Source organism: Hydra viridissima, unplaced genomic scaffold (assembly GCF_058129835.1).
Source record: "Hydra viridissima isolate aposymbiotic clone 2 unplaced genomic scaffold, HvirCarnegie_v1 scaffold_1, whole genome shotgun sequence".
NCBI classification, from domain to species: Eukaryota; Metazoa; Cnidaria; class Hydrozoa; order Anthoathecata; family Hydridae; genus Hydra; species Hydra viridissima.
The window spans coordinates 13,938,020-13,955,152 of record NW_028324300.1 but is presented as its reverse complement, the minus strand read 5'-3'; the positions used below and the strand labels follow the sequence as shown (position 1 = coordinate 13,955,152).

Sequence of the window (17,133 nt, the reverse complement as noted above, 5' to 3'; positions counted from 1 at the left end):
TGTGATACTGATATGAAAAAAAGAAAAGAAGGTTAAGAAAAGGTCAAGATTAATTTAGTGCTCATTTTTGTTAACAGAGATTATTTTAATGTATTACGCATCAATACTTAAAAATAGTAAAATTGAAATCATCCCGGGAAAGTTGGATCGCGAAATGGAGTTTATTTTTTTTTTTTTTGGTGTCTTTAATTTAGCTTCGGAAAGTCTTGTTGCATATTGTGTTCTGGGAATCCACCTATTAGAAGTTAACTGCATATTTTTAAATAATGTACTAATATAAGTATTAAATAATTATGTTTAAAAATATTTATCTGGATTTGTGACGTCACAGCAACCATCTTGGCGATAACAACAGCATTTTTAACATTTTAATGAGTTTTTCTCACGTAAACTATCCTATTAATTACATGATTATATATTTCAAAAGCTTGTTTTCCTTATTCGATGCAAGCAGCTAGGTCAGTGCATAATCGAATTTAAACGGGTGTTTTAAAAATGTTTAACTTATCTAGTTTAGTCTAAGTGATATTTTTAAACTTTAAGTTATAGAAATTTTTCGAAAATTACTAGATATATTTTTTAAGTAGGTTAAGTCGAGTTCATGTAGGTATTTCATAGATAAAAGATGTTTTTTAGATTTTAAAATTATAGAATCAAAAAAAATGTTTTATATACAAATATATTCGTTTTTATAATATTTGTTTTAAATAGAAACTCTATTATCCTTTGCATTTATTGTAATAATACATACTATGCAATACAGTATAAAAGCAATATTTTTTTTGTTATATTTTTATTATATGTTTTTAGATCTAGATTATATTTGTTAACTTTATTTATATGCAGTTATAAAATGGACTTCAAATAAAAATGATGTCAGGAGATATACCAGTTTTGGTTGGAGATGATCAAAGAACAGAATCATATGCAGCAATTGCTGAGAAAGCTAAAGGTCTTCCAATGGTAAATTTAAGATAATACTGAGAAAAAAAATGTTTTAGTATGTTAAAATGTATCACTGCTTATTACATATTACATTATTAGTATGGATAATATTGCACTGTATATACAACTAATGGCAACATGGTATAAAATTTTTTAATAAAGTAGCTTTTAATCCCATAACAAGTTGCTTGCTTAAAAGACACTGTATAAATATCAAATGGAGAAGGAATTGGCAACCTTTTAAAACTATGGCTACTTGCTATCAGGGACCTTATTCTTTCTCTTTTAAACTATAATAGTTTAAAAATAACTGGCTCTTTTTAAAGCCTGGCTCGGCTTAGCATTATGTACTTTCCCCTCTGTTCTGTTTTTTGTTTGTTTTTTTGTTTGTTTGTTTGTTTTATCTATTTCTTTTATCTAAAAATTCATTTTTAGAGCTTTGTTGGTGAAAATATTTCTATTTTGAGAGTGAAAATTCTAAAAGGCATCAATCTTGCTAAAAAAGACATTTTTGGACTAAGGTGAGCAGAAGTTATCCATATATTGCACAATTATCTCTACATATATTTAACTACTCTTCAAAATTTCTTTGTCTCTCAAATATACTTAGGTGGCCAATTACCAATTTATTTATAATTACTATAAAAGTGCTAAAATTAACAATTTTTGGTATTTGAATTAAAAAATATAACTCTAGTAACAGTAAATAGTCAATAAGTTCAAAGTTTTTGTGTGAATGTTGAATGTTTACTTGCTTAAAGTAAACATTTAATATTTACACAAAATGTGGAGTGAAGATTTTTTAATAAGCAACAAGGTTTATAAATTCAAGCTGGAATTGAAATGCTGACATCATATATGTTTTAAATATTTTTGATCAGTTTTAAAGTTAGAGTTTTTAAGTCAAATCTTTTTATGCAGAATAAATGGCTTCACTGAAAAATATTTTAAGTGTTTTCCTAATACCCAACTGCTCTTTTTTTAACTTGCTAACTGACTCTTGTTGCTGAGTTGTTGTTTTTTTTTTATCAGTTTTTACTTATTGCTTGTAAATTTATTGTAATTTGCTCTATGGTTAACTATAAATTAGCAGAGAGCTGTGAGTTACTCTTAATGGATATTTTATGTTTGTGCACATGATGTCCTCCCACACCCTAAACCTTTAGGAGAGGAAGGTTGATCAATTTTTCTTTTCAGTATTATGATCAACCTGATCAAATGATATAACATTGGAGGTGAACAACTGGCTCCATAGTTATAACATTAAAAGTTTAGGTAGAGGGAGAGGTAGTGAAGGTTTTTGTGTTTGTTTTTTTTTTTTTAGTCTTTGTATTTTTGGTGACTTTTCAAGGGAAAAAGATTTGGGTGGGCTAAATGTTTTTTTTTTTTGTGTATTTGTTTAATTATCAACAAAAATAAAATTAAAAAAAACAATATCTTGTTGTGGATTTCACAAATACTGATTTAAAGTTAGATTTGTAAAAGTCATTTGCAATTTTTTGCTCTGCAATCAAATTTCTTTTACATTTAAAGTTATAGTACTTTATATATTGAGTAATATCGATGATTGGTTTGAATCATTTGGTTTCTGATTTCTTTTACATGTAAAGTTATAGTACTTTATATATTGAGTAATATTGATGATTGGTTTGAATCATTTGGTTTCTGATTTCTGATAAAGTGCTAAGTAATCAACATAAAGAGAATTTAAAAAGAATATTTCTTTTTATAGTTTATACCACTAATTTCTAAAAAAATTCTTTAAGTTTATATAGTAATAAAATTTATATTTAAAGTTGTTTTGGATTAATGTGCTTATGTTGTATTTCTAAATTTTATCTTTATAGATCACTTTTATCTACTTTAATTTTATTGAATTACTTTTCATTTTTTTCTTGTTTTTGATATTATTTTGTTTTGTTATCATTTTTACTGTTAATATTGAAATAATTTGATTCTTTTATAGTGATCCATATTGTGTTATAAAGTTGTTTGATAGGCGTCGTATTAACTTGGTGACTACACTGCAAACAAATGTTCAAAAAAAGGTATTTTTCTTTATACAGTTTCATTTAGATAAATGACAGATAAAATTCTGTTACAAGTAGATTAATGGCAGATAAGATTCTGTTAAATTGCTGTTAAAGTTTCAATAAAGACATGATAAGTAATTGTTAAAACTTAAGGTAATTTATACTTAAACAAAAATAAGCAATCTAAAAAATATTCTGTAACCTACATGAGTCTATTTGGCTGAACAAATTGAAGAACACGTTTATGTAGTTGTTGCATATTTTATTTACACTCTCAAAAAAGTTTCTTTTTTGCTTTTTTATTAGTATATATTAACTAATGCTTTTCTTTTTAGACTTTAAATCCTCAATGGAACTGCAGTTTCTACTTAAGAGTAAGTATACTACATTTGTCAAATATTTAATGCAATTAACTTTGTTGGGAAGTTTAGAGGTTTGTTGTAACAAGTTTCCTAATTGTAATAGTTAAATGTATGTTGGCAGTAACAGTTTTTTTCTCCCTTGGGTATTGCACTTTAATTGGCTAATTATTAATTGCTTTTTTTTTGCACTTAGGTAAATACAGTGAACCACAAGTTGTTGCTGGAATTATTCGATGAAAATCGTATTGTGAGTTGTTACTATTTATTTATTTTTATTTTTTTTTTTTAATGTTGTAAAACTTTTACATGGTACTTGTTCTACTTTGTTTTAGACGCGTGATGATTTTTTGGGTGAAATTGAAATACCATTGAACAACCTCCCTGTAAGTTATAAAGTGATAAATGACCAGAACTGTTTTTATAACCTTATAACCTTTGCTCTCTGGAACAGCGCTTGTTAATGACGTTTAACGACGTCTTATAAATTGAAGTTGCAGAAGAAATTAAAAAAAGAAACAAAACAATACTGCGGTTGATTTGTACTTTTGTGATTTTGTTGATTTGTACGTGAAATTAAAATTTAAAAAACCAAATAGAAAAATAGATGTTAGGTTTAGGGGCAAATATTTTGGTCACTCGAAAAAAGAAAAAAAAAAAAAGTTTTTTAATATCCCTCCCACTTTATGTTTGCTTTTGTTTGTTTGTTTCTTTCTTTGGTAAATTCTCTAAGAAAAACCAGACTGAGATGACTTAAAGTATAAGAATGATGGTATATGTACTGAGGCATGGTTGTTGATTCTGTATGATATAAAGTTTGAGAAGTCTGGTTGTAGGCAGAATACAGATATTGTAGAAAATTTCATGTTAGTTTCCTCAAAATGCATCAACTTTTTGAAGTTGGTGCATTTTGAGGAAACTAACATGAAATTTTCTTTTGGTGCAGTTTTGAATGAATTTTATACTTTAAAAAATTTTTTTTTTTTTTTTTTTTACAGAAAGAATGTGACAATCTTGATATTGAAAGGTTAGCTACAAAGGACTATCTTTTGCAACAAAGAAGGTATTTGTTTCCACTTTTTATGCCTCATAACATATCACCACTAATTTTGTAAGTAGGTATCAGTCCAGATGCAAAAAAATAGTTTTTAATATAGTTACCTGATTCAATGTCTAGTATTCAGTAATTGGTTTATACGGTTTACAATTAGGTTATTGGGTTTACAAAATCGCAGAATGAAAAACTTTTTTTTACTGAACAGATTTGAAACTTTTCTTTCCAATATTTTTCTTCTAGTGCAAGATCACGGGTTCGAGGCAACATCAGAGTATATATTGCCATAGTAAAAAACCCCAATGAAGATGGTGAGATTTTTAATATAATGTGTAAAATTGTTTTATTTAAAGTAGATAAGATAGATTTTTATTTTAAAAAACTAGCAACTGATGGTATAGGGGTGCTAAATGTTGTCAAAGACCTCAATGAACTCAGTTTAGCCACACCAAGTTCATCTTCTACTGTAGAAAATCCACAAGAAGTTAGTATATTTTTTGTTTTTGTTATTTTGTGCAATTTATTTGTTAAAGTTATATTTAGTTTCTCAAATTTTTTTTTTTTTTTTTTTTTTTTTTTTTGGATGATGTTTAAAGACACTTTTTGCAAGCCACTTGTTGGCAATGCCTTAAACCGTCAATAGTGGCAGAAAAGTACTGTAAGGTGATTCTAAGGTGTAAAAATGGTTTAACACTAGGAAATTGTATATTTTTACATATTTTTAAAGAAAGTGCTTTTTACAGATAAAAAAAAAGTTTAAAAATAAAAATTCAAAACAAAAGTTTTGCATGTTTAAAGGTTTCCATATAAAATGCAGAATATTTTTATATCTAAATTAGTTTTTTTTTGTATGTGTGTTTTTCAAACCTGTGCAAGTGGAGTTGTTTGTTTTTACACCTGGTGATCACCTCATGGTTTTAAAATGGTATTGTTTTATTATGAAGTGTTTTCAAATAAAGGCTATAAATATATTCATATAACAATATATGAATATTTAATTTTGTTTGTTTTATAATAGATACAAAAATTTAAAGTAGTATTTTAAGTCCTGAATTTTTATTTATGTACATAATTTTTACTTTTCAGTAAGCATTTATTTATTGATTTTTTTTTTTTTTTTTTTTTTTTTTTTTTTTACAGTAAATATATTTTTAAAATTTATATTTTTCTGCTTCAAGTGTCCTTATGTTTTTTTGTTCTTCATCTTCATTTGATGTCTTCATTTGTTCAGCGTTAACTTCATTCACTCAGGTTGATCTTCCTTTTAATATTCCTTGAATAACTTTTTGCCTTACATATTGGGCACACAGGTGCATTTCTATGAATATTATTCCCACACGATAAGCATTTTTTCATTGGAGGTCCTGTTAATGGTTTTGATGTGCTTAACCTTGGAGACCATTGTTTAGATTGATTGCTCAAAGGCCATAATAGTTCAGGATTTTTTTTATCTTTAGTGTTATAATGAGAATTAGGTGTGCACAATTTTACTCCTGTTTCCTGTTGCCATGTGTCCCTCTCCCTGTAAAAAAAAAAATTTTATTAATATGGTTTAAAGCTTTTTTGTTATGGTTCTCAATTACAAACTCTTAGTTATTATTCCCTAATTTTATATTAAGTAAATAGATATTGAATAAAAAATTAAACCTCAAAATTTTTTTTAGTTTTTTAGAAAATAACATACTTTTCACAAATGTAACATGGTGTGTTGTATGGTTCTTTATTTTTAGCAAAAGTTGAGGTAAATAACTTCAAGTGATGGTCTTCTGATTCTTTGTTGCGGAGAAATGATCTGATCTGTAAAAACAGTCAGCAAAAAATTATTTTTTTTGAATTTCATAAGCTCTTATAATGATCTAGAAAATGCATATTTTCTTACCTGCAAAAGTTTCATCTGTATATCATGCAATGCTTTTATATGGATTGACTCTTCTTGTTTTAGCATTTCTTCCACCTGCTTAAGTTCCATGTTTGATTTGTTTTAGTAAATGTAAAACTAGAAAAAATTTAAGAATGTAAAAAAATTGATATATTTAAATTTTTAAGTTACTTGTAGAATGGAAGCAAAAAAGTTTTTAAAGTATTTTACCTTTCTGCTCTTCCTCTATGCAGTGTTTGAATATAATTCTCATAAACATTCTATTTATTTAGTATTTCCCCACAAAAGGTTCTTTGCCTTCCATCAACTCTTGCTGGCATATTGAACTATTTTGATAGTAACTCTGAAATATCTCTTCACCTGTTGTTATTTTTTTTGTGTGAAATTTTCCTTGTTAAATACTTTTTTATATCTATAATAGCTATTTATTATATAATTTTTGTATTCTTATCTTTGTTTTTGTTATTTTATCCTTGTATTCTTATTACTTATTGTAAATTGATGCTCTTGTAGCTTCTTTTATTTTTTGCATAACTTATGCATGAGGTCTTTGAAAATTCATTATGTACAAGTTTTTTGTTAGAATATCTTGAAGTACCTTTGCTACATTTCTATTTTTGCAATATCAGTTACTTAGAAGAAACTCACATGGGTGCAATTGTTTTCTTTATGAGTTACAAATACAATATTCTTTTCATTCAATTTCTTTTTTCAGTTAAACAATCGTTGTTTTTATTAATGAAAATTTTTTAGATTGTGTGAATGTATTTAATAAAATATTTGTGAAATGTATTTAATAAAATATTTGCTTTGTAAATTCAGTTTTCAGTATTCTAACTTTTTTTATTTCAAATTTTCAATAGATCTAACCATAATAACAATAATAAATAATAACAATAAATAATTTCAAAGTTTCAATAGAACCATTGAAATGATACATGACCCCTACTATGTATAATTGAGTTATCTTCTGATTGTAAATCATTAGTAATGTCTCTTACTTCTGAGCATTCAAGAAGGAAAAGAATGTTTTCAAAAATTATTTTTCTCCAAAAATGAGCACAAATTTGTTTACTATAAGTTGGTTCCAAAATGTAAATTCCTTTTAAAAAAGGTTGTTCCCTGTCTAAGAAACTTTGCTGCATGTGTAAGAAAGTAGATAATAGAAAGTAGAAGTAGTAGATGAATTGTGTGTAAGAACGATGCTGTATGTGTGAGAAAGTTATAGTATGTGTGAGAAATATCTTCCATGCATAAGGAGGATGTTTTATGCGTAATCAAGATGTTGTTTGTGTGTGCACACAATTTTTGATGTAAGAAAGTTATTTTAGGAAAATGTTTGTTGTGTCAGGAAAATTTTCCATGTGTAAAGAGGATGCTGCATAATGAAAACATTTTATGAGAAATATTTTATGAGTAAGGAAGTTGTTCTTTGTTGATACTTTCATATGACATCAAATAAAATCTTTTACTTTATAGCCTGGTTGGGAGGTAGTGCCACGAGAAATAAATGAAGAAAGTCTCACAGAAGCTGATCAAGAGCTAAATACTACACTAGAGGCTGCTCCACTTCCTCTTGGTTGGGAGGAAAGACAAGTTAGTAACAAACAAATCCCTTAGCAACTTTTTTTACAAATTTTTTTTTTTTGATGCTGCTTATGATATTTCAGTTATTTATTATTATTTTTATTACAATTGTTTTTATCCTTATTTTTGTTATTGAAATTAATTATTTATATTTAATGCTGTTATTATTTTTATTATTATTACATGTTTTTTATATTCTTTTTAAAATGTTTATTACTTTTTCTCGACATATTATCATGAAAATTAATAGGCTATTATGGAAACTCTTGTTATTTCTTTCAAAGGTTTCAAATATGCTTTATGCTACATCAAGTGTGTTTTCTAGATTTTTTATCATTATTAATATTTTATATATATTCTAATCTATAAGCTTATTTCTGTATTATTTTTCCACCCCTCTGTCTTTTTAATTTTTTTTTTTAATATTCTTTTTATAAAAATAGTTGTATCATCTCCCAGATGCTTAAAAAAAAGATTTAAAATTTTGTCTGATACTAGCAAGTGTTGATAATTTTTACAAAAAGCATGAAATTTTATTTTCATAGTTTTTCTTTACTATTTACTTACTAAATTATTCTTAAGTTTAACATTTGCTGACTTTTTGTCTAAATTTATTGATGGAAAAGATCTTCTTGTGAACTTTTCTTAAAGGTCCTGATGCATTTGGGTGATATATAGTTTTTTGATTTTTCTTATAGGATGCAAATGGAAGAACATTTTATGTAGACCACACAAATCGAACTACCACTTGGAATCGACCTGGGGACAGGTATTTAAATTTAAAACTGTTTTTACTATTTAGGATATCAAAACCACTTGAAGAAATTTGCTTTATTTATTTTTAAAGAGAAACTTTTCTATGATTTTTCTTAGTACACTTGCTGCAGTGAGTTCAATTCCTGGATACATAAATCATGGTGGTCGGTTTAACATTAGAAGACATATCAGCCTTGAAGAGTCTACAGTGAGTTTTTCTATTTATTTGTTCTTTTTATTTAACAATTTGGTTGGAGCAAAACAGAATATCAACTTACTTAACATTTTGTTGAAAACATTTTGTTTTACTTTAACCACCTTGGTTTTAATGGTTACAATTTTATGCCAATCAAATTAATCAACAAAAACATTTGTCATAGCATTCCTTTTTGTCGATGTATTTTTCAGAATTGTATTGTTGAAGCTTTATTAGTTTCTGAAGTAAAATGATAAAGCTTTACATTACAATTTACATAATTTTTTGATGACTTTTGATTTTTAAAACAATGATGGTTCAATCTGGTCTTATTACAGTAATATTAGATTAATCATTGTGATGAAAATGATAATAAAAAGATTTGAGTAAGATGCTGTGATTTTATTGCACACTTTTAGCTGCTTTTTTATTATGAACAACTTTTTTATTAATCTTTTAATTTGTAAATAAGGGTTTTCCTTTTTAAAAGTTTTCAATTTCAGTCTGATGCAAGAACTAGTGCAGATTTACCTCCTGGTTGGGAAGAAAGAAAGGCAAGTCAAAATTGATATTTATTTTATATCTTTTTTGAGATTTCGTTTTTATTTTTTTAAATGTATGTATGATAATTAAATTTGTTAAAGAATGTTTACATTAAAAATGTTATATAACTTGTGCTATTTTAAGCATCTGTTAAAAATAAATATTGTAAAAATAATTAAAATAAAAAATAAAAATAAATAACTTTTTGTGCTTCAAACAAATGTTTCATAAAAAAAAAAACAAAAAAAAAACAAGTAAAAAAAAGAAAATATTTTCGATAAGGTCAGATTTTTCTAAAATATAGTAATACATATATAGAGTATGCATATTTTTCTAGAATATACATGGAAGAAATTTATATATTGATCATAACACTAGAAAAACAACTTGGACAAAACCAAATCCGTGAGTTAGTTGTTGAAATATATGCTTAGCTCCTTAAATAATATTTATATATCCTAATGTAATAAATCATAATATATTCTATGCTGGTGTTTAATATTTAATGATAAATATTTAATAATTTTTACTCAAGTTTTTATTGTGGAACTGCTTTTATATTTTACAATTATATATTATAATTTTATAAGTTTATATTTTATAATTATAGATTGTAATTTCCGTATTTTGCAAATTTCAGCAAGCCTTTTTTTTTTTTCATTATTAGTGAACTTTCTTTATTACAGTACTTTTATTTTCAGGCAAATCAGTTTAAATGAAAATCAAAATGAGAATACTCAGACTCAAGAGATCAATGAAAGACTTCATCCTGATGTACCCAGTCAAGCAGAAATGCCTTTGCCACCAGGTTGGGCAATGCAGTTAGCCCCAAATAATAGAGTTTTCTTTATTAATCATAACCAGCGAATAACATCTTGGGTAATAGAAACTTTTTATATTGACATCCTTGATAAGAGAGACTTTATATTGTAATAAGAATTAAGAAGTTATAAGGTTACTGTGCGATACTGAAATATATTTATGTCATTACAAAATCCAGAGTTATAAATTTATGATTCTATTTAATTTAAGTATGCATAATTAATTTTATATACTTTAGATTGATCCTCGCACAAATGATGAAGATAGTCACTCTAAAGATGCAGAACCTTTGCCGGTATAGTGTAATACCCTTTGCCGGTATAGTTGTACTGCCCTGCTAGAGATGTGTTAGCGCACACAATCCTCGGTTATAAATTTGCATATAATTTTACAAAGCCTTTGTAATTGTCGTTTACCCAATTTTATCATCTCTTTAACTTTCTGCAATCAAAAATCAATTAATAAAACTTTTTGATGTAATTAGTTGTTTTTTTATTGCATTAGCCTGGATGGGAGGAACGGGTTCATGTTGATGGAAGAGTGTTTTTTATTGATCATGGTTTGTAGAAACTTTTTAGGTTAAAACTAAAGGGTATAATTTGTTTTTGGTACTTAAAAAAAGTATTTTATTTATGTATTACTTTATAATTACAATCAAAAATAAAAATAAAAATAAAAAATTGGTAAATTAAAAGTTTTGGTTAAGATTTTGATTATAATTTACTCATAAATATATTTAATTTATAACTTAATTTATAAATGTTTTACGTAATTTATTAGAGACACAATCAACTCAGTGGGAAGATCCTCGTCTACAATCAAAAGAAAAAAGGAAGCCAGAGGTATAAATAAATATATATAATATATTTTTTATGTAAAAAGAATTTTTTTTTTTTTTTTTTTTTTTTTTTTTTTACTTTATAAATTAGACCTATATTGGGGTAAATTTTGAGATGAATTTTCTTATTTTTATTGCATTGATGTTTTGATACAAAAAGAAATTTGTGGCAATAATTATTTGTTCACTAGACTTTTTTTTTAATTTAGATTTTACCTTATTCTCGTGACTATAAAAGAAAATATGATTTTTTCAGATCAAGATTAAAAAAACCGGTAAAAAATTTTTTGTGCTTTTTAATTAGGATCCTAATAACGGCATTTGTTGAATCATAATGCTGTACTATGTTAAGATATATTATATTATGTTGTACTATTGCTAAGGCTCAATAACTTTATAATAGGAAAATGTGCCTAGCAAATATGAAATACATGTTCGACGAAATAATCTATTTCAAGATTCTTATCGTTTTGTTTTGCATTCCTGTACCAATGTTGAGTTACTAAAGACCAAATTATGGATTGTTTTTGATGGAGAAACTGGACTTGACTATGGTGGAGTTACTAGGTAAATATATTTTATTATGTAATTATACTTAGATGAGCTATTCAAACCTTAAACATTCACACTTATTTTGCATGCATAAAAGTAAATGAATAATTAAAAGTTTTCTACAATTTTTTTCCTCAATTTTAATGACAAGTCTTTTTAATGATATCACAATGCCACAAGCATTGTAGTATCATTAAAAAACTTGCCACAACAGCACATACATTTGCATTTTTAACTTTTTTTAGAGAATGGTTTTACTTGCTATCAAAAGAGATGTTTAATCCTTACTATGGCCTTTTTGAGTATTCTGCAACGTAAGCTATTGTTACTGTGGTTACAATGTTTTTGTTCTTGTGTTTGCAATATTATGGTTAAAAAAATACCTTTAAGAATGTTTGTTTGTTTATTTTTTTTTTGTTTTCTTAGGTGCTATTTTTCCCACTTTTTTAGCCACTTGGCAGTCTTTATTATAGCTAGTTATTCCAAATGACTCTTCACTCCTTTTTGCCAAATCCATCCAACTGTTGTCCTGCTATTTCATTTATATGCAAAAATGACTTAAATCATAATTCTTTTAGTGACAACTATAAATTGCAAATTAATTTTAGTGACAACTATACATTGCAAATTAATTCAAACTCTGGAATTGCCAATGAACAGCACTTGTCATATTTTAAATTTATTGGGCGTGTAGCTGGAATGGCAGTTTACCATGGCAAACTTTTAGATGGTGAGAAGATTTTTTTTTCTATATAAGTGTTAAAAATTAAAGTTTCTATTGCTAATAACTTGCTTTCCATTTTTACAGCTTTCTTTATTCGACCATTCTACAAGATGATGTTAGGAAAAAAAATCACTTTACGAGATATGGAGAGTGTTGTAAGGATTTTTAGACTTTAAACTTTTAGTGTCTCAAAATTGCTAATTGAAAAATTTCATTTTTTACTAAAATGCAATTTATTATTTAGTTATTATTTTATTATTATTAATTAGTTGTTATTTTAATATAATTATTTAGTTATTATTTTATATTTATTATTTAGTTATTATTTTATTTTTATTATTTAGTTATTATTTTATTTTTATTATTTAGTTACTATTTTATTTTTATTATTTAGTTATTATTTTATTTTTATTATTTAGTTATTATTTTATTTTTATTATTTAGTTATTATTTTATTTTTATTATTTAGTTATTATTTTATTTTTATTATTTAGTTATTATTTTATTTTTATTATTTAGTTATTATTTTATTTTTATTATTTAGTTATTATTTTATTTTTATTATTTAGTTATTATTTTATTATTATTATTTTAGTGAACAAATGATTTGCTTTTTAAAATTTAAGGGGAAAAGTTACAAAATAAAAGCTATCGTTTTGGGGAATATTTGTTTTGAATTACTAAGTTTCTACATTAGAACACCCGACATGGTTAGTATCAGGGTATATTAGAAGTTGATACCAAAAATTAGTAACTGTTGTTGTTACTAAAAAGTTTACTGAATTTTGGCATCATTATCAATATTTGTAATAACAAGAGCTATTGTCAATCACTGTTAACACTAACAACAAATGGTTGCTACTGACAACTATTCTAATTATTATTGGCTACTTTTACTTAACACTGAAAATCAAACAACGAATGTAATAAGTCACTTAAATCTGATGTAGCAAAAATAATTGCAGCATATGATCAATTTGGCTGCTCAAAGCAACTTAAGTTTTGTGTTTGTTTGTAACTTGCCAACACTAAATGTAATATTTTTTGAGTCTTTTTTTCTGCTTTTTTGTGTTTGTGTTTTCCTTTATAAGTTTTTCAACGCTCCAGTAAGAAAAATTTTTTTACAGTTAGTTAGAATTGTATTTTGGGATTCTGTTGATGCAGCAGCGCTTTAAATAAGTTTAAGTTCTTAAAAGAGTTGTACTGTAAAACATTTTAAGATGTCAAACTTAAAAATGTCAAATTATAAAGCTTTTTTCTTTTTTACTTTTAGAAAATATAAAGGATTTTCAGAAGCATTTTTTTGCTAGTTGTCAAATTTAGTTATTTATTTTTTAATCTTTTTTTTTTTTCTTTTTATCCTTAAAGGATTCAGAATACCATGAAAGTTTAAATTGGCTTCTATCTCATGATCCTACGGAATTGGATGTGATGTTCGTGATAGATTATGAGTCATTTGGAACAATAGTCTCAAAAGAACTCATTAAAAATGGAGCAAATATTCCTGTCACAAACGAAAATAAAAAACAATATATTGAGTAATTTTCAGTAGTTTTTGTTTTAAGATTAAATAAGAAAATTAGCAAAATAAAAACTTGATATAAAAAATATATGGATTTCATTTTTTTCAAAATTTTTAGTTTGGTTATCAAATGGAGATTTATGGATCGTGTCTCTGAACAAATGAATGCATTTATGAAGGTTTTGTTGTTTTTTTTAATTTAAGGGTGAGAAGAGGACAGTTATGATATTTTTTACAATATTTTTTTAATGTTCTTAATTGGAATTTCTGATAAAAATGAATATGTGTAACAATTTCTGATTTCCATAATTTTTCAATTTGATTTATAATTTTTTTTTAAATAGGGTTTTGAAGATCTGATTCCACGTACAGCACTTCAAGTTTTTGATGAGCGGGAGCTTGAGGTGTGTCACTTCAATTTCTATTATATTATCTTTGTTAAATTTTATTGCATTACTTCAGACATCTTATCTTAAATGCTTTCCCGGCAATTATAAATTCCTCTGAACTTTAGTATCTTCTTTGTGGTTTGGGAGAAATCGATATGGAAGATTGGAGAAAAAACACTCAGTACAGAAGTGGTTACCATGACAAGCATGTTATAATTCAATGGTTTTGGAAAGTAAGATTATGAGTGAGAGTTTTAAATTGAGGGGGGGGGGCTAATGTAGAAATGAACTAGAAAATAGTTTTCATATTTGATCAAAATTTATTTTCTAAATCTGTTTCTCATAATTCTTTGTATCATTAAATTATGTATAACACAAAGTTACAGATTACACTAAAATTACAAGAATTAAACAGTGCTTAATCATATTTTTTGTTTTCACTACTATTATCAAAAAAAAAAAAATTTTTTTTTTTTCACTTTGTAAAGCAATCTTAACTTTTGTTTGTTTTTTTTTGTAGAAAAAAATAGTGTAAGATTTCTTGGTTTCTTAGGCTGTTCAAACTTTTGATGATGAAATGAAAGCAAGGCTGTTACAGTTTGTTACTGGTACATCACGAGTACCAATGAATGGCTTCGCTGAATTATATGGAAGTAATGGTCCTCAAAAGTTTACTATTGAAAGATGGGGAAACACTCATCAACTACCCAGATCACACACATGGTAATAATTATTTGCCTCAGAATTACTAGAAATAAAATTTGTGGTAACTGTTGAGCGCTTTATAGAGATAAATTCAAGTTGGTAGAAATCAATAAGCAATTTTAATACAAAGTAAAATTGTTTCATATATAGAATAAAAGTAAATAGCAGTAGGTTTGCTATTTTGGTAATGATAAGGTTGCATTGTTTAAAGTAAGAAATATTAATTTGTGTGAGAGATGTCTTTAAGTGACTAAAGGTGAAGAAGATATAGATTATAGAAATGGAGCTAGAAATAAGCATAAGTCAGGTTTCTCTCACCCAGTATGATGAACTTCTATTATTCTACTTATCATGTTTCTGTCAAATCATAATGAAGGAATTTGGTTACAGAGTTAAAACTTTTGCATAAATATATTGGTAGATGAGTGAGGTTATTTTGTAATATGAGATGTTCCTCTTTTATTTGACGTTAATGTGTTGTGTTTTTACCAATATACCAAGCATTACAGTGAACACAAATTTATAAATGACGTTTGAGATGATTTGATATTTTATCTTTGGTGGAGAAGTAAGTTTGAATTTAAAAAAAGAGTTGAAATTTTAGCAGTTAAATGTCACTTGACATTCAAATATTATAATTATAAGGAATTTGAACCAACAAAAGTTACCCCTACCTTTAAAAAGTTACCCCAACATATTAGTGGAGGGCGGATGCATATAGGATTTAGATTCTGGAGGTTTTACACGAATCAGTCCATTTTGTTAGTGGAAGGTTTTGAAAACCTTGCCCATATACTATTCAGTAAAATCCTAAATGTTTAAAAAGTTGTTTAACTGCACTAATTTTGTTTAAATTTACTTACAAAATTTACCTAGAAAATGATCGAAAAACGTGGGGGGGGGGAAGCTTTGCAGCGTAATTTTCTTACTTAAATTTATTAAGTTAATTGATTAAAGACAAATTCGTTAGTGAATTGGTGGTAAAAATAAGATGGTTTAGTTGGTAAAACAGTTACAAGAACGTTTTCACCAGAGCATCGAAAAAAAATGCTTATTTTACGTAATCTTTTTTTAGTTTTAATCGCATCGATCTTCCACCTTACAACAGCTATCATGAGCTTCGTGAAAAATTGCGTCTTGCAATAGAAAATACAGAAGGATTTGAGGGGGTGGACTGAGGGATTATCAAATCTTGATATTTTGCATCTTTGACATTTTTCTCAGTTTTAATTCTGGTATTTGTGAAAGTTTTCATCTTATTAGTTTCAAGTTTAATAAGAAAATTTCTCTTTAAATTTATTTATAAACTAATTTATTTCTGCTTAGTTTCTCTTTCTTCCAACGAACTAATTCTAACAAAACAATGTTATCTGGTAGCTCTTATGTTTTTTTACGTCACCTTTGTGTGTCACTTGTACGTGCTAAATATTTATTTGTAAACTTGTCTCTGTGCGATTTTTTTTTTTTTTTCTTTTTTTGTGATGCATCAATTGTAAATAGCTGTATGGCTAAAATATTCTGGCTAAATAAAATATTCTACGTGAGATAGCTGTATGGCTAAATAAAATATTCTACGTGAGATCGATTGTTTTTTTGGTACAGATAACAACTTATTGAATGAAGACATGAAAAAAAAAATCTTTTGTCGGCTTTTTGTTTGAAACCAACTTAAATATCTATTATTATTATTATTATTATTATTATTATTATTATTATTATTATTATTATTATTATTATTATTATTATTATTATTATTATTATATCTATTATTATTATTATTATTATTATATCTATTATTATTATTATAGTCAATAATAATAATAATAGATATAATAATAATAATATTATTATAGTCTATGATGCTCGTTAAAACGTTTGATGTTGTTTTTTTTTTGTTTTTGTTTTTTTTTTTTTTGCACTGGATCAAGTTTTAAAGTAAATTTAAAATTCTGCTATTAAAACCCCCTCTTGCATTATTATCTTGTATCATATTTAAAAAAAAAAATTTTCTCTGGGGGGTAAAGAAACAGGCTTCTATGAACAAAGCTCTTAGAAGCATCAAAAAGAGTTTGAAAGTCTCTGTTCTTTACACAAAGATAATAAAAACTAATTATGAAGCAAACCTCTTGTTCGTGGTAATTTCAAAGAAAGCTTACTTAAAAGTGAACAACTTCAGCGTGGACTCTTGTTTGTTGTTCCGCGATATTGCTAAGTCTGTCATGACGAATT

General features: G+C 26.0%; 2 protein-coding genes across 10 annotated transcripts; one reads left to right on the top strand and one right to left on the bottom strand.

Moving 5' to 3' along the window:
• The first annotated feature begins 370 nt into the window (after nucleotides 1-370).
• Nucleotides 371-16,483, top strand: LOC145197444 (E3 ubiquitin-protein ligase NEDD4-like). 9 transcript variants are annotated; one of them, XM_090083669.1, is made up of 30 exons: nucleotides 371-458; nucleotides 847-963; nucleotides 1,381-1,466; nucleotides 2,912-2,993; nucleotides 3,314-3,352; nucleotides 3,534-3,587; nucleotides 3,673-3,723; nucleotides 4,336-4,400; nucleotides 4,635-4,702; nucleotides 4,778-4,875; nucleotides 7,750-7,866; nucleotides 8,556-8,626; nucleotides 8,731-8,821; nucleotides 9,313-9,363; nucleotides 9,690-9,757; nucleotides 10,054-10,231; nucleotides 10,413-10,469; nucleotides 10,679-10,733; nucleotides 10,955-11,016; nucleotides 11,222-11,287; nucleotides 11,416-11,579; nucleotides 11,810-11,878; nucleotides 12,173-12,294; nucleotides 12,373-12,443; nucleotides 13,657-13,826; nucleotides 13,929-13,989; nucleotides 14,155-14,214; nucleotides 14,325-14,432; nucleotides 14,753-14,922; nucleotides 15,980-16,483. In XM_090083669.1, exons 2-30 carry the CDS (start codon nucleotides 871-873, stop codon nucleotides 16,080-16,082), a joined length of 2,550 nt encoding a protein of 849 aa, XP_089939795.1. In that variant the 5' UTR covers nucleotides 371-458; nucleotides 847-870; the 3' UTR covers nucleotides 16,083-16,483. The 9 variants fall into 9 exon arrangements, 7 of the variants coding, with proteins under 7 accessions (XP_089939795.1, XP_089939810.1, XP_089939806.1 ...); XM_090083684.1 differs by having other exon boundaries at nucleotides 385-458; nucleotides 4,793-4,875; XR_016451394.1 differs by lacking the exon at nucleotides 371-458 and having other exon boundaries at nucleotides 802-963; nucleotides 4,793-4,875; nucleotides 14,325-14,444.
• Nucleotides 5,484-6,597, bottom strand: LOC145187919 (uncharacterized). Its single transcript, XM_090083714.1, has 4 exons — nucleotides 6,481-6,597; nucleotides 6,271-6,387; nucleotides 6,076-6,188; nucleotides 5,484-5,913 (listed from the first exon to the last, which is right to left on the bottom strand). The coding sequence occupies exons 2-4, from the start codon at nucleotides 6,358-6,360 to the stop codon at nucleotides 5,631-5,633; spliced, it is 486 nt and encodes a 161-aa protein (XP_089939840.1). The 5' UTR covers nucleotides 6,361-6,387; nucleotides 6,481-6,597; the 3' UTR covers nucleotides 5,484-5,630.
• Nucleotides 16,484-17,133: the final 650 nt, after the last annotated feature.

Bases quoted from the DNA above. Each gene is read 5' to 3' on its own strand.
- LOC145197444 (XM_090083669.1), top strand. From the start codon at position 871: ATGATGTCAGGAGATATACCAGTTTTGGTTGGAGATGATCAAAGAACA. The intron at 3,353-3,533 runs GTAAGTATACTA...TTTTGCACTTAG, and splicing joins ACTGCAGTTTCTACTTAAGA to GTAAATACAGTGAACCACAA. The intron at 11,580-11,809 runs GTAAATATATTT...AACTTTTTTTAG, and splicing joins GACTATGGTGGAGTTACTAG to AGAATGGTTTTACTTGCTAT.
- LOC145187919 (XM_090083714.1), bottom strand. From the start codon at position 6,360: ATGGAACTTAAGCAGGTGGAAGAAATGCTAAAACAAGAAGAGTCAATC. The intron at 6,189-6,270 runs GTAAGAAAATAT...CTGTTTTTACAG, and splicing joins TACAGATGAAACTTTTGCAG to ATCAGATCATTTCTCCGCAA. The intron at 5,914-6,075 runs GTATGTTATTTT...TTTTTTTTACAG, and splicing joins CCATGTTACATTTGTGAAAA to GGAGAGGGACACATGGCAAC.